Source organism: Scyliorhinus canicula, chromosome 7 (genome assembly GCF_902713615.1).
Source record: "Scyliorhinus canicula chromosome 7, sScyCan1.1, whole genome shotgun sequence".
Taxonomy (NCBI): Eukaryota; Metazoa; Chordata; class Chondrichthyes; order Carcharhiniformes; family Scyliorhinidae; genus Scyliorhinus; species Scyliorhinus canicula.
Window position 1 is genome coordinate 120,126,326 of NC_052152.1, and position 24,627 is coordinate 120,150,952.

Genomic DNA, 24,627 nt, shown 5'->3' on the forward strand with positions numbered 1-24,627 from the left:
ATTAGCAGCAGCAGGATTGTACTCGACCATGATCTGCAACCTCGTAGTACAGCATAACCCCCCCCCCCACACTCTACCATTACCACCCAGCCAGGGGATCTACTCTGTTCAGAAGGGCATGCCAAGCGCACAGTCAGGCTTACCTAAAAAGGAGCTGTCAATCTGGTGAAACTACAACACAGGACTACCTGTGGACAAACAGCATAAGCGGCAAGTAATAGAGCTAAGCAATTCCACAGCAATAGCATCAGATCTAAGCTCTGCAGTCCTGCCGTATGTAGCTGTGAATGGTGGTGGACAATTAAAACAATTCACGAGAGGAGGAAGTTCCACAAATATCTCCATATTTGAAGATGGAGGAGCACCGGACAATCTGCAAAAGACGAGGCTGATGCATTCGCAACAATCTTCAGCCAGAATTGCAGAAATGGCTGAAGGCACTCGATACTCCAAAGGATATGGGCCCTGACAATATTCCGGCAATAGTTCTGAAGACTTGTACTCCAGAATTTGCTGCAGCCCTAGTCAAGCTGTTCCAGTGCAGCTACAACGTTATGTGGAAAATTGTCCAACACAGCCAATTACCGCCCCATCAGTCTAATCTCCATCATCAGCAAAGTAATGGAAGGAGTCATCAACAGTGCTATCAGGCGTCACTTTCTCAACAAAAGACTGCATACGGATGCTCAGTTTGGGTTCTAATGGGGTCATTCAGCTCCTCACCTCGTTACAGCCTTGGATCAAACATGGACATAAGAACTGAATGCCAGGGGTGAGGGTGACTGCCCTTTACATCAAGGCAGCATTTGACTGAGGAAGGCATCAAGGGGCCCAAGCAAAACTGGAGTCAATGGAAAGCGGGGAAAATTCTGCTGTTTGGAGTCATATCTAGCACAAAGGAAGATGGTTGTGGTTATTGGAGGTCAACAACCTCAGTTCTAGGACATCACTGCAGGAGTTCCTCAGGGTAGTGTCCAAAGTCCAACCATCTTCAGCTGCTTCATCAATGACCTTCCTTCCACCTTCAGGCCAGAAGTGGGGATGTTCAAATATGACTGCATTATAGTCAGCACCGTTTGTGACCCCTCAGATAACAAAGTAGTGCATGTCCTGGCTTGGGCTAACAAGCAGTGATAAGTTACATTCTCGCCAGGCAATGGCCACCTCCTACAAGAGAGGATCTAACCATCACCCTGTGACATTCGCAATGTCACCCTATCACAGTTCCCTGCAATCCACAGTCGGGGGGTTAACGTTGATCAGAAACTAGACTGGCTATATTAATTCTGTGGCTACCAGAGCATCTCTAAGGGTAGAAATCCTGTAGTGAGTGCCTCGCCTCTTAAACCCCCCCCCCCCCCAAAGTCTGTCCACCACCAGGCATAAGTTAGGAGTGTAGTGGAATACTCTCCACTTGCCTGGATGTGTGCAGCTCCAGCAGCACTCAAGAAGCTCAACACCATCTAGGACAAAGAAGCACGTTTGATTGCTCCCCTTTCCACAAATATTCAATCCTCCAACATCAATGAACAGTGGCAGCCGTGTGTACTATCTACAAGGTGCACTACAGGAACCTGCCAAGGTTCCTTAGACAGCACCTTCCAAACTCACAATCACTACCATCTAGAAGGACAAGAGCAGCATATACTTGGAAACCCCACCGTCTGGAGGTTCACCTCCAAGTCACTCACCACCCTGACGTGTGTGTGTGTGTGTGTATATATATATATATATATATATATATATTGCTGTTCCTTCGCCGTCACTGGGTCAAAACCCTGGAACTTCCTCCATAACTGCACCTCGGACTGCAGCGGTTCAAGAATGTAGCTTCCCAGCACTTTCTGATGGGCAACTACGGATCCCCACCCCACCCAAATCGTGCTTGTCCCCTGTCCAAAAACAACCTGGGACTGTCTCTTCTGCCCCTTCTCTCTTTCCCCCCCGCCCCCCTCCAATAAAAAACTGAGGCTGCCCTTCTGTTTTGCCTTGGCTCTGGTGGCACAGTGGTTAGCACTGATGTCTCGCAGCGCCAGGGACCCGGGTAACTACATGTGGAGTTTGTATTTCTCGTGTGCGGTGGTTTCCTCTGGGTTCTCTGGTTTGTTCCCGCAGTCGAAGTTATGCAGCTTAGGTAGATTGGCCTTGCTAAATTGCCCCTTGGTTCCCAAAGGTGTGCAAGTTAGGTGGGGTACGGGGGTAGGGCAGGGGAGTGGCCTTCTGTAGAAAGCTGCTTCAGAGGGTCGGGAAAGACTCGATGGGCCAAATAGCCTCCTGCATTGTAGGGATTCTATGATGCACCTTCTTGGCTCCTGTTTCTCACACTGTTCTTAACTTTAAAGGCCCAGTGACTGCTGCTACCGGCACTTCAGCTGCTGCTCATTTTCTGAACTTGCACTGCATTCCTGTGCTAGTGGCAGGATCTTTGCGTTGGGGTTGTGGAATGTTCCCAGTGTCGTAAAATGTTGAAGTTCTGATGTGTATACGTGTATTTTTATCACAGCCACAGCTCTTCAGGGTTGCTGATTGCCTGGCATAATGGTTCGATCAAGATCGAGATCCCCACGCTGGAAGCATAGGTAAGCAAATCCGCACTTTGCAAAGGATGTCCATCTAATCGCATAAGATGACTTATAAAGCTGGTTAAGCAGAATTGAGCTTTGGAAAACCTTTGACACAGCAGTTCTAATGAATTGGATCCAGGAAAATTTGTTGGTGAATTGCTATGTAAATCAAAGGCAATCCTGTGACATAATGTCTATGAATGTTTGACATCAGACATGTGTGAAGAAGATTTTGTTCTTGTGTTACAGATCATGTTGGAGCTAGTAGCTGATGTGAAGCTACTTCCAAATGAGATTGAATTATTTTTGGAAGAGATTACATTTTCAGTTTTACTTTGTGAGGCATTGTGGGTGTGGTATGAAAAGTGGCATTTTCACATGCCTGTAACAATTGGGTGGTTTGGTGGACGACTGAAATTGTGGATAAGGTATTTTGAGGTTGTATAAAGGATACTATACTCATTGAGAGATGGTTTGTGAAGAAATTTAGCTCTTCAGTATTTGTACTTAATTCCAATATAGCTTGCTTGCAACCCAGAGTAGCTGAGGTAACTCATGAATAAACCAGCCTGAGGCACCACTTTGAATGTAGATTGGACATTTGACGTGCATCTGTGTAATACTGTTCACCCCAAAAGTCATTTATACAGCTAACCTGATAGCTAAATATGACCATGACCACCATACATATTGTTTTGCTACAGGTGATCTCCATTTTATTTTTAATGCTTATCCTATGACATTTTGCGTGCATTGTCCTTTTGATATACATGAATAGAAAATTGTGATATTGCACATGTTGGATTTAAATTAATTACTTGTATAGAAACTTGTCTTGTAATTCTCAGTCACTTTCCCCTGCATTGTATAGTCTTAACAGTTTTTCAAAATAGTTAAAGGGAAACTTAGTTTCTTCATTATAGCAGCATGCTTCCCAGAGGCAGAATCAAAACAAAATGATTGCTGATCTAAGGAAGGATATTGTGTTCGAAAGTCTAGTTGAAGAGGTGGGTCTTAAAGCTGGTCTTAACAGAAGCAAGGAAGGTTGGAATTGGAGTGTTCAGTCAATAGTGTGGTGAGGGAAATATAGTGCAAAAATAACCAGGGTCAGAGGAGCAGAGGGTTCATGGAAGGCTTTGGGGAAAGTTTAAAAGACGAGGCTAAAAATATTAAATTTAAGGCACCAAATGTAGGTCAACAGGGAGAGGAATGTTGGACCACTGGGATTTGATGTGGGATAAGATAGATCTGGCACTGCTTTGGATTAACTAAAGAGTATAGGGATCAAAGGCCATCCACCAGAGTATTGGAATGGAGAAATCTGACAAAAGCAATTGGAAGGACAGGTGGTTAAAATTACAAAGGTATAAATAAGCTGATGTTGTGGTGCAGTTCAAAGTTTAGCTTCAGGTTGAATCAGCCAATGAGGTCATGGGCTGTCTGTCTAGTTCACCTTGAGGCAGTGTCTTAGAAAGTGTTTGGAAACTGAAGAGAATGAAGTTTATGGTAGAGGCTGAAGATAACAATCACACGGTTTCAGCACAGAAGGATATCATTTGGCCTGTTTTGTCAGTGCTGGCCCTCTGAAGAAACAATTCACTTAGTGCCTCTCCCCTGACTTTTCCCCGTAAGCCTGCACGTTCTTCCTTTTCAGATAATCCAATTCTCATTTGAATGCCTCTTGATTCTTCCTCTACCACACAATCGGGCAATGCAGATTCTAAGCACTCGCTGTGTGATAAGTTGCTCCTCGTGTTCCCATTGCTTCTTTTGCCAATTACCTTAAATCTGTGTTCTCTGGTTCTTGATCCTTCCACCAATGGAAACCGTTACTGCTTGTCTACTCTGTCCAGGCCTCTCATGATTTTGAATACTTCAATCAAGCCTCCTCTCCGTCTCCCCTTCTCCAAGGAGAACAGTCCCCACTTCTCCAATCTTTCTGTGTAACACGTTTCTCATCCCTGGAACCATTTTTGAGAATCTTTTCTGCACTCTCCAATGTCTTTGCACCTTAAAGTGTGGTTACCAGAACTGGGTGTGATGCTCCAGCTGAGGCTGAACCAGTGATTTATACACTGTTAACTTCCTTGTGCCTCTATTAATAAAGCCTAGGATACCGTATATTGTATCAACCTGTCTGTCCTACCAACTTCAATGATTTATGCACATACACTCGGGTCCCTTTGCTCCTCCACTTTTAGAATTATTTTATTGTCTCTATTTTGTATTGTCTGGTCTCTCATTCTTTCTACCAAAATGAATTTCTTTGTATTAAATTTCAACTACCAGGCTATGACTGCAGTCATAATTTAAATTGAGCAAATTGCTTGTCCAACTTTTGAGCAGCAATGTTGCAACCTGGGGACGGTGGGAGTGGAGGTCTTGAGGCGTAGACTGGCATAGGTACAACTAGGTATTGTGAGCACATGTGCAAACTGATTTCATGTCTGAGTGATCTCGCCACATGTTTCCTTTTTATCAGAAATTAAAAATTTTAAAACAGTACCTTGTGTTTCTTCTAATTGACTGAAGGGTCTTTGCTAGATCCAGAGGTTGTTCCTTAACATCACAATGTGTCATTTTGGATCTCTGAATAATTGTCATTTGTGTGGAATACTTCCAGACTCTGAAGAAAGGTGAACTTACAAATGGGGTTCCTCTTGCCACCCTGCTAGGGGTCAGGACCCACAAATTGGAAAGCCCTGATCTATGAATCCCTCTCGGAAGTCATGTTCAGACAACAGATTTGACTTGGTAAAACTAAAGTATTGACGTCCAACTTGCCAGGGCGAAGGATACAAGATCACAAGAAACAGGAGCAGGACTAGGCTATTCAGCCCGTCAAGACTTCCATAATTTAATAAGATAATTGACTGATCTGATTGTGGTCTTAACTCCATCTTCCTGCCTGTCCCCCATAACCATTGATTCCCTAGTAAGTAAAAAGTCTGTTTAAATCCACCTTGAATATATTTGGTGACCCGGCCTCCACTGCTCTCTGGGGAAGAGAATTCCAAAAATGGAATGACTGAGTGAATTAATTCCTGCTCCTCTGTCTTAAATGGGAAATCCCTTATTCTTAAACTGTTCACCCTAGTTCTAGATTCCCCCCCCCCTCCACCTTAAGGGGCAACATCCTCTCAGCACCTACCCTTCAAGCTCCCTCAGAATCTTCTGTATTTCAATCAAATCACCTCTTATTCTTCAATGAGTATAGGCCTAATCAGCTCAAACTGTCCCCATAAGAACCGTTCAACTAAGTGAAACTCCTCATCTGCTTCCAATTTTTGTTTTTGTCACAAGTAGGCTTACATTAACACTGCAATGAAGTTACTGTGAAAATCCCCTAGTCACCACAGGCCTGTTCGCGTACACTGAGGGAAAATTCAGAATATCCAAATGGTATAACAGCACCTCTTTCGGGACTTGTGGGAGTAAACCGGAGCACCCGGAGGTAACCCACGTTGACACGGGGAGAGCGTGCAGATTCCGCACAGCCAGTGACCCAAACCTGGGATCCTGGCTCTGTGCAGCAACAATGCTAACCACTGTGCTACCGTGCTGTTAAATAAGAGCAAAACTGTACACCGTACTCTGGTTGGTTTCACCAAAGTCCTGCGCAGTTGTAGCAAAATGTCCCTACTTTTTATTCTCTCTCCCCCCCCCCCCCCCCCCCCGCCTCTTGCAACATTCTATTTTCCTTTGTAATTACTTGCTGTATGCTAACTTTTCATGTTCAAGGACACTCAGACTCCCCTTACTGCCGTATGCTGCAATCACCCCTCATTTAAATAATCTGCTTTTCTACTTGTCAGAGGGCAATCCCACATTGTTTTCCATCTGCTAAATCTTTGCCCACTCAACCTGTGTATATCCGTTTGCAGAGTGCTTGTATCCCCCTTTGTATCATCATACCACATTATTAGTATAGATTTGATCATTTCTATGAACAGGAATTATTTTGTGCTTGGTGGCAACACTAAGCATCCCTAGCTCTTATAAAAACCTAAGTTTCCTCAATTCTGGGCAGTTTATGACCCACTCAAAACATGGATTGAGATCACTTGTTACAACTCCCATCAGCTGATGGAGAGGGAACAGCTTTTCATCACATCAGTAGAACCCCAGTTAAAGTTTGGGTTTGTAGTCTTGTCTTTGTTAACTGGCTTATGTACAATAGATTGGCAGATCATCCATGATCTTATTGAATGGTGGAGCAGGCTCGAGGGGCGAATGGTCTACTCCTAATTTGTATGCTCGTATGCATGTATTCAGCATTAACTTGATAAATGATTAAAATCATAAAAATAATGATGCAGCTAGCTGTAAGTAATTCATCATTAACTACCATGTCAACATGTTAAATCAGTTAAAAAGAAGTTAGTGGCTATCTCTTCTGGAGTTTGGGACTGACCGTTATCTTCTCTTCATTTGTTCATAATGTTCTTGCAAATAGAGGATAAAAATCTTATTGCTGGCTAAAAGGGCAGTGATAGCATTGACTAAACAAAGTCTTAGGATTCATCATTTAAAATCAGATTACTGAACATTTAGTAATGTGCAGATTATTCAAGGATAGCCAGCCCATATATCTTAAAGGCAATTCCTGGTTGAAGACATTTTGGAAAAGCAGCTAGTTAGCCAGATAAAGAGATTGAAGTTGATGTGGTCTATATGGATCTTTGGATGACATTCCGTAAGGTGTTTCATAGCTTGGATGCAAAAGTCCAAATATATGGGGAAATTTCACAGTGTCAAAAGTAAGGTGGGTAATTGTCAAGAAAGGAAATCTTGAGGTAACAGAAGATGTGGGATATCCAGACCTTGGGCTGCAAGTACTTCTCGACGAGTGTGGATGATTTGAATTCGGTGTTTCCATGCCCTGTCTCAAATGTTGTTGCTGATCCAAAGGGTAGAGGGCAAGGCAAGCAGCAAGGAAGGTTTGTAATGGGAATAAGCTAATGGAACGGATAGACGGGTGACTGAAGCATGCAGTTTGGAATGAAAAATGGAAGTGTGGCTCCATTAGAAAGACACTAAAAAGTGTGGATGATCAGAGACTTTTGGAGGTTATGTTAGTCCGTGCGTAGGTATATGAAACCATAAATTAAGCAATTTTCCATAATAATTCTGCCCATAATTAAAAAATATATCTCAGACATTCAATGTTCCTTGAACCGTGATTACTGCCGTATCCGGAGATCCATACTCTGTGCCATGCACTGCCAGATGAACATACTCAATCTCTCTTCACATCTGTCCTGTTCTACAGTTACACTCCTTCCTTCATCTCATCTGACATCTGAACAAATCATTTTTCTCTTACTTTTAGGTGTTAAGAATCTCAAGTTCCCAACAACTCTGTATCAACGCCTCTCCAGATTATCTTGTCCTTTAGTTCCCATTGACCTCATCCCTTTTCTGAGGCCTGCCTCTGGCTGTGTGTCCATGATACCCTCCTCATGATAATGCCCTCCAACCTGACCCTGAATGATCTGTCCTAAGCAAAGGATGTGGATGCTTTGGAGAGGGTACAGAAGTGGTTTACTAGGATGTTGCCTGGTATGAAGGGCATTAGCTGTGAGGAGAGGTTAGATAAACTTGGTCTGTTTTCACTGGAACGATGGTGGTTGAGAGGCGACCTGATAGAGGTCTACAAGATTGAATGGCATGGGCAGAGTGGATAGTCAGATGCTCGTTCCTAGGGTAGGAGAGTCGAATACTAGGGGCCATATAAAGTGCTGGGAAAAGTTTAGAACAGATGTGCGAGGCAAGTTTTTTTTTACACGAGGGTGGCAAATATATGGAACATGCTGCCTGGGGAGGTGGTGGGAGCAGGTACGATAGTGGCATTTAAGGGACATCTAGACAAAAATAAGCATCCCCCCCCCCCCCCCCCCAATCTCTCCACACCCCCATCTCATATAAGGATGGTCTATGGGTTTTATTTCTTCTTTGGCCCCTATTTACCACCAGTCTACTTCATCTGGATGAACATGAACAAACAACTTCATTCAATCTTTTCAGTTCCTCCAATTGAAAGATGTTGCTGTGGACCCAGCAATGCCTGCCTAGAATTTACAGTGCAGAAAGAAGACATTCGGTCCACTGAGTCTGTACCAGCCCTTGGAAAGAGCACCCTACATAAGGACATGCCTCCACCTCTCCCTGTAACCCAGTGACCCCACCTAACCTTTTGGACAATAAGGGGCAATTTGGCATGGCCAATCCACCTAACCACATCTTTGGACTGTGGGAGGATACTGTAGGAAACCCACGCAGACACGGGAGAAAGTGCAAACTCCACACAGACAGTTTGCGCGTGGCCAGAATTGAACCCAGGGCCCTGGAGCTGTGAGGCAGCAATGATAGCTACTGTGCCACCCATGCCGCACCTGTGAGATATGTGAAATGTTTTTCCAGTCCTACTTGACCCCTTCCTCAGCTGTTGTTTTTATAGATAGATTGATGTTGTTTCCTGCTGTTGCCTTGATTTTGGAAAACTTCACACAATACTCCAGGTGTGGCCCCACTAACACCGTATACAATTGCAGCATAACCTCCCTAGTCTTAAAACTCCACCCCTCTCGCAAACTTCTAATTTCGACCTTTTTCTCATGGTCCATCTCAACTTGTGCCTTCATAATAATCTCTCATTGTCACAAATAAGCTTCAATGAAGTTACTGTGAAAAGCCCCTAGTCGCCACATTTTGGCGCCTGTTCGGGGAGGCTGGGATGGGAATTGAACCTGCGCTGCTAGCCATTTTCTGCATTACAAGCCAGCTATTTAGTCCACTGTGCTAAACCAGCCCCCTTTAATGACTTATCTGTCGAGGTGACTTAAAGGAGAAGGTATAATCATGATGTATGCTTGTGCTAAGTTTGTCTCCTGTCTTGCCGTGGTTCGCAGCACTTCAAAGACATTCCTTTGGCCAATGTCAGCCTCAGTCTTCAGACCAGAGATCCAAAACGAACAAGCACAGCTCCTCTCTGCACCAGAAATGTACTGGTGCAGACTGTGCGGCAGGACCTCCAGACCAGTGTCACCTCCAGGGACATCGACACTGCTGCTGTTCATCGGTGCTGGCACTGCTACTGTAGGAGTGGCTGGCTCTGGTGCTGGTATTGGGACTGTATTCGGCAGCTTGATTATTATCTACGCCAGGAACCCTTCCCTGAAACAGCAGCTTTTCTCGTATGCAATCCTGCGATTTGCCCTTTCTGAGGCTATGGGTCTCTTCTGTCTGATGGTTGCCTTCCTGATCCTGTTTGCCATGTAAATTCTTGTGGGAGAATCCATAAAATGGCTGGGGAAGAGTAAATTATTGAAGTGTGTGGCTTTGGCCTCTCTGTCACCACTAAGTATCCAAATAGGATTATTTTTTTCAATCCAATTGTGTAAGAACTCTTTGATTTAGTCCTGCAGGGGTCACTGTCTGAATAAAATGGTTAAACAAGTTTTTAAAAAAAAGACTTACCTGACTCTCTTTATGCCCAGATTATCGAATAATAATCTGTACAAGAATACAGCCACCTCGAATACATTTCCTCACACTCTGCTTCTATTTATTGTCTCCCCTTCAAAACAAGTATACCGTTCTGAGTGCTGTTGCGGGTGGGATGATCTACCGGGGAAGGCCCGAGCGGCCAGGTCTCTGGCACTGAGTCTAGCTCTGGGGCTCAAGGGAAGGGGGGGAATAGAAAAGCAATAGTGATAGGAGACTCGATGGTTAGGGGAATAGATAGGAGATTCTGTGGTCACGAGCGAGACTCCCGGAAGGTATGTTGCCTCCCGGGTGCCAGGGCCAGGGATGTCTCGGATCGTGTCTTTGGGATCCTTAAGGGAAGGGTGAGCAGCCAGAAGTGGTGCACATTGGTACCAACGACGTAGGTAGCAAAAGGGGTGTGGAGGTAATAAACCAGTTTAGGGAGTTAGGCTGGAAGTTAAAAGCCAGGACAGACAGAGTTGTCATCTCCGGTTTGTTGCCGGTGTCACGTGATAGCGAGGCTAGGAATAGGGAGAGAGTGCAGTTGAACACTTGGCTGCAGGAATGGTGTAGGAGGGAGGGCTTCAGGTATTTGGATAATTGGAGCGCATTCTGGGGAAGGTGGGACCTGTACAAGCAGGATGGGTTGCATCCGAACCAGAGGGGCACCAATATCCTGGGAGGGAAGTTTTCTAGTACTCTTCGGGAGGGTTTAAACTAATTTGGCAGGGAAATAGGAACCGGATTTGTCGTCCAGCAACTATGGTAGCCGATGTTCAGGACATCAAAGCGTGCAGTGAGGCAGTGGGGAAGGTAATACTGACAAAGGAGAGTACTTGCAGGCACGGAGATGGGTCGAAGTGTGTATACTTCAACGCAAGAAACATCAGGAATAAGGTGGGTGAACCTAAGGCATGGATCGGTACTTGGGGCTATGTTGTGGTGGCCATCATGGAAACTTGGATAGAAGAGGGTCAGGAATGGTTGTTGGAGGTTCCTGGTTATAGATGTTTCAATAAGATTAGGGAGGGTGGTAAAAGAGGTGGGGTGGTTGCATTATTAATTAGAGATAGTATAAAAACTGCAGAAAGGCAGTTCGAGGAGGATCTGCCTACTGAGGTAGTATGGGTTGAATTCAGGAATAGGAAAGGAGCAGTCACCTTGTTGGGAGTTTTCTATAGGTCGCCCCCCAATGTGGAGGAACAGATTGGGAAACCGATTTTGGAAAGGTGCATAAGTCATGGGTGACTTCAACTTCCCAAATATTGAGTGGAAACTCTTTAGATCAAATAGTTTGGATGGGGTGGTGTTTGTGCAGTATGTCCAGGAAGCTTTTTTAACACAGTATGTAGATTGTCCAACCAGAGGGGAGGCCATATTGGATTTGGTACTTGGTAATGAACCAGGGCAAGTGATAGATTTATTAGTGGGGGAGCATTTTGGAGATGGTGACCACAATTCTGTGACTTTCACATTAGTAATGGAGAGGGATAGGTGCGTGCAACAGGACAAGGTTTACAATTGGGGGGGAAGGGTACATACGATGCTGTCAGCCAAGAACTGAATTCATAAGTTGGGAACATAGGCTGTCAGGGAAGGACACAATTGAAGTGTGGAACTTGTTCAAGGAACAGATACGAAGTGTCCTTGATATGTATGTCCCTGTCAGGCAGGGAAGAGATGGTCGAGTGAGGTAACCATGGTTTTTTTTAATATAAATTTAGATTACCCAATTATTTTTTCCAATTAAGGGGAAATTTAGCGTGGCCAATCCACCTACTCTGCACATTTTTGGGTTGTGGGGGCGAAACCCACGCAGACACGGGGAGAATGTGCAAACTCCACACGGACAGTGACCCAGAGCCGCGATCGAACCTGGGACCTCGGCGCTGTGAGGCGGTTGTGCTAACCACTAGGCCATCGTGCTGCCCTAGGTAACCATGGTTGACAAGAGAGGTTGAATGTCTTCTTAAGAGGAAGAAGGATACTTATGTAAGGCTGAGGGATACAGGATAGCCAGGAGGGAACTGAAGAAGGGGATTAGGAGAGCTAAGAGAGGGCATGAAAAACTTTGGCGGGTAGAATCAAGGAAAACCCCAAGGCCTTTTCCACATATGTGAGAAATATGAGAATGACTAGAGCGAGGGTGGGTCCGATCAAGCACAGTAGCGGGAGATTGTGTATTGAGTCTGAAGAGATAGGAGAGGTCTTGAACGAGTACTTTTCTTCAGTATTTACGAATGAGAGGGGCCATACTGTTGGGAGAGGACAATGTGAAACAGACTAGTAAGCTCGAGGAGATACTTGTTAGGAAGGAAGATGTGTTGGGCATTTTGAAAAACTTGAGGATAGGCAAGTCCCCCGGGCCTGACAGGATATATCCAAGGATTCTATGGGAAGCAAGAGATGAAATTGCAGAGCCGTTGGCAATGATCATTTCGTCCTCACTGTCAACAGGGGATTGGAGAGTGGCGAATGTCGTGCCCCTGTTCAAAAAAGGGAATAGGGATAATCCTGGGAATTACAGGCCAGTTAGTCTTAGCGGTGGTAGGCAAAGTAATGGAAAGGGTACTGAGGGATAGGATTTCTAGCATCTGGAAAGACACTGCTTGATTAGGGATAGTCAGCACGGATTTGTGAGGGGTAGGTCTTGCCTTACAAGTCTTATTGACTTCTTTGAGGAGGTGACCAAGCATGTGGATGAAGGTAAAGCAGTGGATGTAGTGTACATGGATTTTAGTAAGGCATTTGATAAGGCTCCCCATGGTAGGCTTATGCAGAAAGTAAGGAGGCATGGGATACTGGGAAATGTGGCCAGTTGGATAACGAACTGGCTAACCGATAGAAGTCAGAGAGTGGTGGTGGATGGAAAATATTCAGCCTGGAGCCCAGTTACCAGTGGTGTACGGCAGGGATCAGTTCTGGGTCCTCTGCTGTTTGTGATTTTCATTAATGACTTGGATGAGGGAGTTGAAGGGTGGGTCAGTAAATTTGCAGATGATACGAGATTGGTGGACTTGTGGATAGTGAGGAGGGCTTTTGTCAGCTGCAAAGAGACATAGATAGTATGCAGAGCTGGGCTGAGAAGTGGCAGATGGAGTTTAACCCTGAAAAGTGTGAGGTTGTCCATTTTGGAAGGACAAATATGAATGCAGAATACAGGGTTAACGGTAGGGTTCTTGGCAATGTGGAGGAGCAGAGAGATCTTGGGGTCTATGTTCATAGATCTTTGAAAGTTGCCACTCGAGTGGATAGAGCTGTGAAGAAGGCCTATGGTGTGCTAGCGTCCATTAGCAGAGGGATTGAATTTAAGAGCCGTGAGGTGATGATGCAGCTGTACAAAACCTTGGTACGGCCACATTTGGAGTACTGTGTGCAGTTCTGGTCGCCTCATTTCAGGAAGGATGTGGAAGCTTTGGAAAAGGTGCAAAGGAGATTTACCAGGATGTTGCCTGGATTGGAGAGTAGGCCTTGCGAGGAAAGGTTGAGGGTGCTTGGCCTTTTCTCATTAGAACGGAGAAGGATGAGGGGCGACTTGATAGAGGTTTATAAGATGATCAGGGGAATAGATAGAGTAGACAGTCAGAGACTTTTTCCCCGGGTGGAACAAACCATTACAAGGGGACATAAATTTAAGGTGAATGGTGGAAGATATAGGGGGGATGTCAGAGGTAGGTTCTTTACCCAGAGAGTAGTGGGGGCATGGAATGTACTGCCTGTGGACGTAGTTGAGTCGGAAACATTAGGGACCTTCAAGCGGCTATTGGATAGGTACATGGATTACGGTAGAACGATGGGGTGTAGATTAATTTGTTCTTAATCTGGGACAAAAGTTCGGCACAACATCATGGGCCGAAGGGCCTGTTGTGTGCTGTATTTTTCTATGTTCTATGACAATATGAAAAAGAAAGTTGGTGCTTACTCCTGCCCATGCTGAAAATAATCCTCATTCTCTCCATTGGAGATCTAAAATGAAAGCGCATGGGATATGTGGTAGTGTATTTCGATGGATAGAAAATTGGTCGGCAGACAGGAAACAGTGGGAATAAACGGATTATTTTCCAAATGGCAGGCAGAAACTACCGGGTTACTGTAAGGATCTGTGCTGGGACCCCAGCTATTCAAAATATGTATTAATAATTTAGATGAGGGAACGTCAAAATGTAATCGCTCCAAATTTGCAGACGACACAAAGCTGGGTGGGAGGGTGAGCTGTGAGGATGATAGAGAGATCCTTCAGTGTGATTTGGTCAAGATGAGTTATTGGGCAAATGAATGGCAGATGCTGTATAATGTGGATAAATGAGGTTATCCACTTTGGTAGCAAAAACAGGAAGGCAGATTATTATTTGAATGGCTGATCTCGTACACGGGTCGCTGAACGTAAGCATGCAGGTGCAGCAGGTAGTAAAGAAGGCAAATGGTATGTTGGCCTTCATAGTGAGAGGATTCGAGTACAGGAGCTGGGATGTCTTGCTGCAATTATACATGGCCTTGATGAGACCGCACCTGGAATATTGTCTGCAGTTTTGCTCTCCTTATCTGAGGAAGGATGTTCTTGTTATGGAGGAAGTGCAGCGAAGGCTTACCAGACTGATTCCTGGTATGGCAAGACTGATGAGGATAGATTGAGTGGGTTAGGATTGTATTCACTGGAGTTCAGAAGAATGAGGTAGGGATCTCCGAAACCTATACATTTCTAACAGGACTAGACATGGTAGATGTAGAAAAGAGTTCCCGATGGTGGGGAGTCCAAAACCAGGGATCACCGTCTGAGGATACAAGGTAGACCATTTCGGACTTGGATGAAGATGAATTTCTTCGGCCAGGGAGTGGTGAGCCTGTGGAATTCTCTACCGCGGAAAGCAGTTGAGACCAAAACATTGTGATCAAGATCTTCCGGCTGTTTGTGCCGATGAGACTTTCTGGTCCAGCTGACGGCGCATCCTTGCAGCGGGTTTCCCGGTGGCATGGGGTGGATTCAATGGGCAACCCCATTGACAGCGGCGGGACCAGTAAATCTGGCCAATGGTGAACTGCCTCCCACTGCTGAAAAATGTTGCGGGAAAGCCCGCAACTCCTGCCCTGTATGTTTTCAAGACGGAGTTAGATATAGCACTATGGAACTTAACCTCCATGTTCAGGAATATGATAGCATGCGTAATTCATCAGTAATACTTGGGGTTGCATCATGCTCATGCATTGACTAGAATTTTTACCCAATGTGGTAGATCTCTAGTGTAGGTTGTGGTGAGTCAGGGTGCTTCATGCTAGAGCGATACAAATGTTTCATATGTAATTAATGTTCAGTGTACTATTACAGCCACTGATTCATACAACAAGCACTGGAACGTCTGTGTTTATTATGAAGATTCATAATTTGTAGTAGTGTGTCTATTAAAACTGTCTATTATTATGTGAAACTAGTTAGATTGACCTTCATAATGGATTATATACACAATTCTGTAAACTGAGTGAATTGGTTTTAACAAACTGGATTGAAAGAAGTGTAAACTGAGGTACAGAATTGAAGGACTTGAGTCAATGTCACCTATTGATTTTAGCAATTTAAGATGGTTTTGCCTGATACTATTGGAAATGAACATAAATCCAAATCCATAAATTCAGTGTTTAAAACATTGAAAGAAACAAACCAGATCAGCTTTGAACAATAAATTGGTTAGATGTAATAAATAAAGTGGTCGGTGGAAATTAGCTGCTAATAAATACATTAATCAGCACTGTTTCAGGAATTAAAAGTGGACCTACAAAGAGCGATGGGAATTAAATAAATAAAAATTAACAGAAGAGGCAAATTTACATGAGCATAAATAAGATTAAGTTAAGTTGGCATTTAATTAATGTAATAGAACTGTGCACAATTATTTTAAATTGGATTGCACAGAATCACAAAAAGCAGCACCACCACTTAGGTTTTTGAGCAAAGTCACCAAATAAATTTGTTACAAACTTTTTTTATTCGGGTAAGAAAATTGGCAACCAATGAATTGATGCAAATTGGTGGTGGGTTGGGGGGGGGGGGGGGGGAATATAGTCCCTAAAGTCTGCAGTGTTGTGAAGGATCAGGAACTAAGGTAGCTGGAGCCTGATTAGTAGCAGTTAACAGAAAACAGAGTCGCGATAAATGAGCCATCATTTTCAGGTTGACAAACTCACTAGTGAATTGCCACAGGGACCAGTGCTGGACCCTCAACTGTTCATGGGGTTGACTGTATTGTAGTCAGATTTGCTAAGGATCCAAAGGCAGACAGGAAAACAAGTTGTTAGGAGGGTACCAAGAATAGGTTGTCAATAGACAAAAATTTGGTTGATGAATATAATGTGGAAAAATTAGGTCAATTTGGCAGGAAGAATGGAAATGCAGAATTTTGTTTCCTAGGACAAAGCTGCTTGATTGACACCCATTTCACAGACATTATAATCCTTAGTGTCACAATTAGGCTTACATTAACACTGCAATGAAGTTACTGTGAAAATCCTCTAGTCGCCACACTCGGGCACCTGTTTGGGTATACTGAGAAAGAATTCGGAATGCCCAAATCATCAACAGCACATCTTTTGAGACTTGTAGGAGGAAACCGGAGCACCAAGAGAAAGCCCATGCACACTGGGAAAACATGCAGACTCCGCACAGACAATGACCCAAGCCGGGAATCAATCCCAGGTCCCTGGCGCTGTGAAGCAACGGTGCTAACCACTCTGTTACCATGCCGCCCATATACAAATGTCTGCACAGTGTCAGCCATTTGCACCATCTGAAAGATGCGCTACAGCAACTCAGTACGGTTCCTTTGCCAGCACCTTCCAAACCTATGACCACGACCATCTAGAAGGACAAGAGCAGCAGACGCATGCTAACAGCACCACGGAGGTTTTCCTCCAAACCACTCACCATCCAGACTTGGAAATATATCGGCATTCCTTCACTGTCGCTGGGTCAATTCCTGGAAATCCCTAACAGCATCTATGGGTGTACCTACAGCTCCGTGACTGCAACGGTTCAAGAAGGCAGCTCACCATATTTTCAAGAGCAACAAGGTTTGGGCAATAATTGCTGGCCTAGCCAGCAAAGCCCATATTCAGGAAATTAATTTAAAAAAAAAAGAAATTTATTTAAATGAAGATGGACTGCAGAATAGTGCAAAGGAATCCGGATCCTTGTATGAGTAACAAAGTTACTGTGCAGGTACAGCAATTAATTAGGAAGGCAAATGGATTTATTTGCAATGGGGATGGAGCATAAAAATAGCTGCTACAACTATATGGCATTTGTGAGATGAGTGTGTCGAGTTTTGTTCTTAAAGGGGGGGGGGGATAAGCTTGCATTGGAAGCAGTTGAGTGATGGTTCAACTAGGCTGTCCTGGGATGAAGAGCTTGTCTAATGAGGAAAGATTGAGCAGATTATACCTGTACTCAAGAGTTTAGGGAGGTGATCTTGTTGAAACATATTCTAAGGGGGCTTGACAGGGTAGATGCTGAGTGGATGTTTTCCCTCATGGGGCCTCGAGAACTAGGGACCATTGTTTTAAAATAAGGTAGAAATGAGAAGGAATTGCTTTGCTGAATGTTTGGAATTCTCTTTCCCAGCAAATATATTCCAGGCTGACTTTTGCAGTTTTTTGATCTACAATGGAATCGAGGGTTATGGGGAGTACCGGCAGAAATGTGGAGATGAGCCCACAATCAGATCAGCCTTGATCTTATTGGATTGCAGAGCAGACTCGATAGGCTGAATGGTTTCCGCATGTTCCTATTTCTTATAATTCAATTAACACAGTAAGGGAGCTGAATCAATCAGAAGAGATTGTCCTGGCTGGCATCCAGTCGTATGTCATTAAAAGGTGACTGAGCGAGAGGAAACCATGGCAGAATTGCCACTGTTGATCACTAGAACGGTTTGTGTGTGGATATCGGGTAAATAAGGATGATTCTGGTTGTTGAAAATTGGTCATCGAGCATATTGGAATCGCTGCAGGAATTCCTCTGGACAGCATCTTGAGCAACAGTCTTGAACACTTCATTATACCTTCTGTTCATCACAAAGTCAGTGAGGCTGGAAGCTGATTGCAGACAATTCTGCAGGTAATGGAGTCATAGATGTCAAAACCAAGGCAGCATTATGGTTTAGGCTGATGTATGAGCACTGACCATCTCTAGTAGAGAGCCTAAAGAACCTATGTCTTAGTCATATTGCTATCACCAAATCCCTCGCCATCAACTTTCGAGGATCGACTTTATCAGAAATTGAGCGGTGTGGCCACGTAAACAGAACGGCTACTAGAACAGGTAAGAAGTTGGATATTCTACACTCAAGTGACTTGTCTCCTGTCTTTCCAAAGCCTCTCCATCAAGTTCAAGGCACTTGACAGGGCCCGAAATGAATACTCTCCACTTGCCTGGATGTGTGCAGCTGCAACAAAATACTCGCCACCATCCAAGACATAACAGTCCCCTTAGTACCTCATCCATAAGCTAAAACACCCTACCCATCTACCACCAATGTACAGTGTATATGATACAAGATGTACAGTAACATTGCATGTTTATTTGTGGGACCTCTCAAATTGTGCCCTTGGTTACATAGAAGGACAAAGGACATCAGGAGTATCTTCACCAAATCACATACTAGCCATACTTGGATGTGTATACCATTTCTTCATCACTGAACCAAAATCCTTCAACTCCCATATTGCAGCACTGGAGGTGCCTTCACTACTACCTTGAGGACAACTGGAGACAGACAATAAATGCTGGCCTTGCCAGTGACTCCACGTGTTCTGAAAATGTGTTTAAAAAGAACAGGATGTGGTTTAGCTGTGAAGCTTTCCTATAGTTGTGTACTTTCTGGGCACATTAATATAGGGCAACTTTAAATAATGGCTATTTGTATGTCATGGTCAGAATCTGTGGAATCTCAGCAAAAATCATTGTGACAAGGCAAAAAGCTGTCATGGGCCTGATGAAGATGCTGTTTCTGCCTCGTTGTATTGCTGAAATAAAGTCTTCAATGAATTTCAACCTCAATGTTCCATTAAGACTATCACTCCACAAACTTGGAAAATTGTTGCAGATGGAGAAATGTGTATTCTTGTTTCCCTGCACGCCATTCCTTCATGGCTCTTCAATGTTGAAATTGTTTAAAAAATCAATGGAAAATTATTTTAACACTGCTTTTTCCAAAAGTGGTGCCAAGATGTTTTTGGATCTGATCTGTACGAGTGGTAGCAAATAAAAACATAAGTCTTACAGTTTGATATCTGGTTTGTTCTTGACTTATCAATTTCTTCTTAGCAATGCCTGCCAATTGACTTCCTAAAGGTCACCAGTTTGGCACAGCTTTATTTTGTAAATTTGCACTTCACCATTTAATTATTGGAATATGTTTGAACATTTTTCCAGTGATTCTATCTGTGATATCTTCCAGTCAAATGATACCACACTTGTGCATTGTGAGTGGAGAATAGCCACCTGAAATTAGAATTTTAAATTACATGTTAATGTGTCTAAATTAAATTAAATTTATGGTGAACATTTACAACAGTTACAACTTGTGTTTGTATAGTGTTTATATAGTGTCTTTGAACTAGTAAAATGTTCCAAGGCACTTGATAGGGGTATTATCAAACCATATTTGACACAACCAGAAATGTTAGGCCAGATGATCTAAAGCTTGTCAGAGAGAGGCTTTAAAGTGTGCATTAAAACAGGAGAGAGAGGCATAGAGATTCTGGAGGCAATTCCAGAGCTTCAAGCCCAGGCAGAGCTCTGGGGAGGATCCTGCTTTTTTTAAAACTAGAGTTTGTTGAACTGGTAGTCCTGCTTCCAATAAAACACTGCAGCCTTTAACATTGTTTATTCTCAGTCTCATCATTGTCATTTTGTGATGCTGATTACATTAAAAGTGTAATCCAAAAGTGAGAATGAATCTTTCTGCAATGAGGTTATAACTGGAATGAGCTTCTACATTTGTTTTATTTCAGTTGTACCAAAATGTCCCATCTTCTCCTTCAAATACATTGTAGGTCAATCTCGCCAACCTATGGAAGAAGCCAAGAATACCTTGTTGAGAGACCACTCTATCAATCCTATAGTAGCGAGCTAAGAGAATTTGGTCAAAGCACAGGAAGACCTGTACAGTGGAGGAATCAACGAGAGAAATGGACTGAAACAGTAAATGTGGAACCAAGATCGGGAGATGCCCAATATGGTGCCGTTCATCATAAAATATTTGAGTATGGGCATCCTTCCCCAAATGCAAGAAGAGTCGAAACAGAATATACAACTACAACTGGAAGAAACTGTTACCTACAAGAAAGAGAAGGAAACCAAACCTATCCACTTCCTTCAAGGTTTCTTGAAGTCAATCCATACAATGATCATGATGAACGACCATCTGACAGCAGTGAATGGCATGATCAACGGCACCATTCTCACAGTGAACGGCACCATGAGCACGATCAATGGCAGAATGACCTTGATGATCGCCATTACCATCAGAACATGGAAATCCCAACTCATGGCCGATTGCATAGCGAAAAGCCCAAGAGCTTCGGAGGTGATCCACAAATGGATTTGTATGAGAAACCAGTGGTTACTACATATGGTTCCACGGAAAAGTGGTATGACTCGGAAGATTTTAGAAGTTATGGTTTGCATGAGGAAAGGCATTCCGGTTCTTCACGTTCTCCTGGAAGACGGGCTGAAGAGTTTCCGAATAGGAGCTCCTACCAGAAGAGGTATTGGAATAAAACCATTAAGGCTGTGTTTTGATGTAAAACCTCAGCTGAAATAAAATGGTCACATTTATAGTTGAGGATTTAAAAGTTGAAAGCCCTTTGTCCTAATCTGAAAGTGAGCATTTTATTTAAATAATGAGCTCTTGTGTTTTGAGAGAGAGCAGATTGGATGGCTTAAAAGTTGAGGACCACTTTATTTTTCCCTCAGCATCCTGCTGAATGGCTTTCAGAAGGATAAATGGTTAGTAACCTGGGAAATATACTGCTTTCGAGGCATTGATCACAAACTTCAAGTATTACCAAACTTAATTCTCACTGTCTTCTCTCTACTGCAAGGTAAACTGCTTTATGTCAACACAGGTATCCTGAGGAGGAAGAAGTCAGAGGGTACAGAGAAGCATCTGGAAGAAACTATGTACCTGGAAAGCATGAGGTGATCGAGCACGAACGAGATTTAAAATGGAGGGGGGAGAAATTCCCTCCTATTAGGAAAAGCTACCCCCCTGAACTATACGGTGATTCTGAAGGCATACACGTTAAAGATTTATCAAAAGACCGGTACAGTAACAGTGACCGCTATGAAGAGTACGTGCAGGCAAAGACTGGGTTTGCACATTCACAAAAGTATCCTGAGGTGCAGGTCTCTTCTGAGCAACACCAGATATTTTCCAGTGAAAGACAGCAAAGGTATTCAAGCAAAGAGAAAGAGTTTACCATCAACAGCTCAAGTAATAAAGAGGTGAGTCGTTTTCACAGTAGTGGTAGGAGGCCAGGTTCTGATGCGAACAGAACAGAGGGCCGCCACTCTGGGTCAGCAAAATATTCTGTTCCTGAGCATTACTCTAGCAGGTTTCAGCATGTAAGCAAGAAAGAAGTAATCCCAAGACCTACAACTTCAGTAACAAGAGGACGTACGGAAAAAGGAAAGGAAGTAAGAAAGCGCTCCGAGTTTTCCAAAGACCGACGTGATGATGCTCATAAACGATCAAGCCACAGGTCTTGTCATGTGGAAACATCACGACGTGGTACTAATAGTGAGCGCGACAGAAAAACGGAGTCTCTAACAATCAAATTAGATATGAAGAAATCTGTGAACAAGTCCAGGTATTGTCCTTAATTCTTTGCTATGAGGCTGGGTAAAGAAATTTCATGCATATTTTTAGTATCCATCTAAAGATTTAAGTTATAGTATCCTTCCCTTACAGAAAGCAGCCTGTTATGAATTATCAACTAGCTTAAAAATATTTCTTAGACTTTGGCGCCGCACAAGCTTTTTAAGTACCAGTCTCTTTCTATAATAGAGGTACTATGATTTCCAGTTTTTACTAATGGTTTGTCTTTGCTTATCCTAGCAATTCTAAAAATTCTTTAGTTCCTGCTTTAAGGAAATGAGCAGAAAGGGAAGAATTTCCTATCTTTGAACTTGTATTAAGTCGACATGTTCTGAAACATGACCAAGGAATTGCATTTTAAGAATGAGGGTTTCTATATATTATATAATACAATCAAATGGGAAAAACTAAAGAAAGGATGGAACAAGTCCTTTGTGATGGACTGCTGCCTGATTTGTCCATACAGCAGAGCTGCTGGAAAAAAGAGCATTAAATCAATATGAATTCTAAATGAAGAGCTCGTATTGCAGATTTTGAAAGTTGATTGAAGACCACCTTTATTGTGAAAAGCTGGAAAATTATACTGGAAAAATGGCAACTGCCTCGACCTGGAACTGGACTGAGCTGGCATTGTTCAACCTGGAACTGGACTGAGCTGGCATTGTTCAACACAATTCTCATTGCGAACTGAGGTATCTTTAAATTGGAGTATTAATTTATTGGCATTTGAAGAGGAAATTGTGTGTAACTACAATCAAGGAAATCTGCATAATCATTCTGGATAAGTTGTGTCTCTCATTCCTGGCCCAGGTGAAGACTACAGGAAAATAATTTGTGCAATGGAAATGTTTACACAAAGATCTAATCTTCAATCAGCCTATGTTGGAATGATCTGTAACTTGTCAGGATAATGTTAAAACAAATCAGTAAACTGTGCCTGAGTTAAAAAGAATTCATTCAGGAGTATGTTTGCTGTGGATGGGCAGTATCTTTCTGCAAGTCTTGTTTGACCAGTGGCATTATCTTGCTATGTGAAAATGTTTCAAAATAGAAGAATACAGAATGGAACTCAAATTAAAATTTGTCACTTTCATCGCAATTTGGATTCGTCAACATATAATCCTGCATATCCTGGGTTCAGCAAATTTGTACAACTTTTTTTCCCTATGATCATATTGATATGAAATCTATTCATTTTGGAACAGTGCTGTTCAAGAGTTCAGTCGGCTTCTAACTTGAAGTGAACCATTCTCGATGGATCGCAACATTCAATATGTTGCCTCCTTTTGTTTTGGTTTTCAAGCTGGTACGGAATAACGTGTTAGTCTAGGGAACATTGAGAGAGTGATGGCTGCTACCTGTTGAAGTAGAAGATGCTCATTTCAGAAAGGAGGATCCAATTGTGTTACATATTCCAGTGGAAAGGAAAATTAAAAATGGAAAATAGTGCTATACCACAAGCCCATCAACTGTATATATGTCACATACCCAGGATCTTAATAAAATGTCAGAATTCTCTGTATAAATGTGGACATCTTCGAGGAATATCGAAACAATGGAATTGAAGCATCTCCCATTGACATGTGGATATGTATATTCAACAGCATTGTCATCATGGAACCCTCAAACTCAACATTCTCAGGGTCTCCATTGACCAGAAACTTAACTAGACCCAGCATATAAACGCTGGCTACAAGAGCAGGAGAGAGGTTTGGAATTGTTTAGCATGTAACTAACCTGACTCTCCAAACCTGTGCAGCATCTGCATGGAACAAGTCAGAAGTCTGATGGAATACTCCTTCACTTGCCTTGATAAGCACAGCTCCAACAATCCTCGAACCAACACCGTCCAGGACAAGGCAGCCCACTTATTGGCACCTCATCCAGCATCTTAAAGGTTCACTCCATCCTCTACTGGGGCACCATGGCAGCAGTGTGTACCATCTGCAAGATGTTTTGCAGCAACTCCCAAAAGGCTCCTTCAACAGCACCTTCCAAACCTGTGACCTCAACCACCTAGAAGGACAAGGGCTGCAGCTGCATGGAAACACCAAGTTCCCCTCCAAATCATTCCCCATCCTGACTTGGAAACAGACTGCTGTTCCTTCCCTGTCACTGGATCAAAATCCTGGAACTCTCCCTGACAGCGCTGTTGGTGTACCTACACCATGTGATTCAAGAAGGCAGCTCATCACCATCTTCTCGAGGACAATTATGGATGGGCAATAGATGCTGTCCGCATCCCATGATAAAAATGCTTTCCGATGAAGATTAAAGATGACCGTGTTGACTGCCAGTACAGAGCACTTGATATATGAATAGCTAGACAAAAACGATCAATCTTGCCCTTGTTAACTGAATAATAATATTTATTAGTGTCACAAGTGTGCTTACATTAACACTGCAATGAAGTTACTGTGAGAATCCCCTAGTCGCCACACTACAGCGCATGTTTGGGTAGACCTGAGGGAAAATTCGGAATGTTCAATTCACCTAACAAGCACATCTTTTGGGGCTATTACATTCGTGCCACATAAGTGCCAGGCAATCACCATCTCCTACAAGAGGAGATCTAACCATTGCTCCATGACATTCAATGACATTACCATTGCTGAATCCCCTACAATCAACATCATGGGGGTTACCATTGATCAGAGACTGAACTGGACTAGCCATATTAATACTGAGGCTGCCGGGTCAAAGGC

At 43.2% G+C, this 24,627-nt stretch overlaps 2 protein-coding genes across 3 annotated transcripts in view; both read left to right on the forward strand.

Annotated features, from left to right (window-relative positions):
* The window catches only part of zgc:112982 (uncharacterized protein LOC503771 homolog), a 50,540-nt gene that overhangs the window by 2,945 nt on the left and 22,968 nt on the right, over positions 1-24,627 (forward strand). For both annotated transcript variants that reach the window (XM_038802800.1, XM_038802799.1), the window contains exons 2-4: positions 2,504-2,579; positions 20,097-20,810; positions 21,171-21,914. In XM_038802800.1, coding sequence (XP_038658728.1) covers positions 2,539-2,579; positions 20,097-20,810; positions 21,171-21,914 — 1,499 coding nt within the window. In that variant the 5' untranslated portion in view covers positions 2,504-2,538. The remainder of the gene's footprint in view (positions 1-2,503; positions 2,580-20,096; positions 20,811-21,170; positions 21,915-24,627) is intronic.
* Positions 9,327-10,228, forward strand: LOC119969325 (ATP synthase F(0) complex subunit C3, mitochondrial-like). The gene is given in 3 exon segments (XM_038802816.1): positions 9,327-9,537; positions 9,540-9,636; positions 9,638-10,228. Coding segments are annotated over 3 exon segments (417 nt in total). The 5' UTR covers positions 9,327-9,425; the 3' UTR covers positions 9,846-10,228.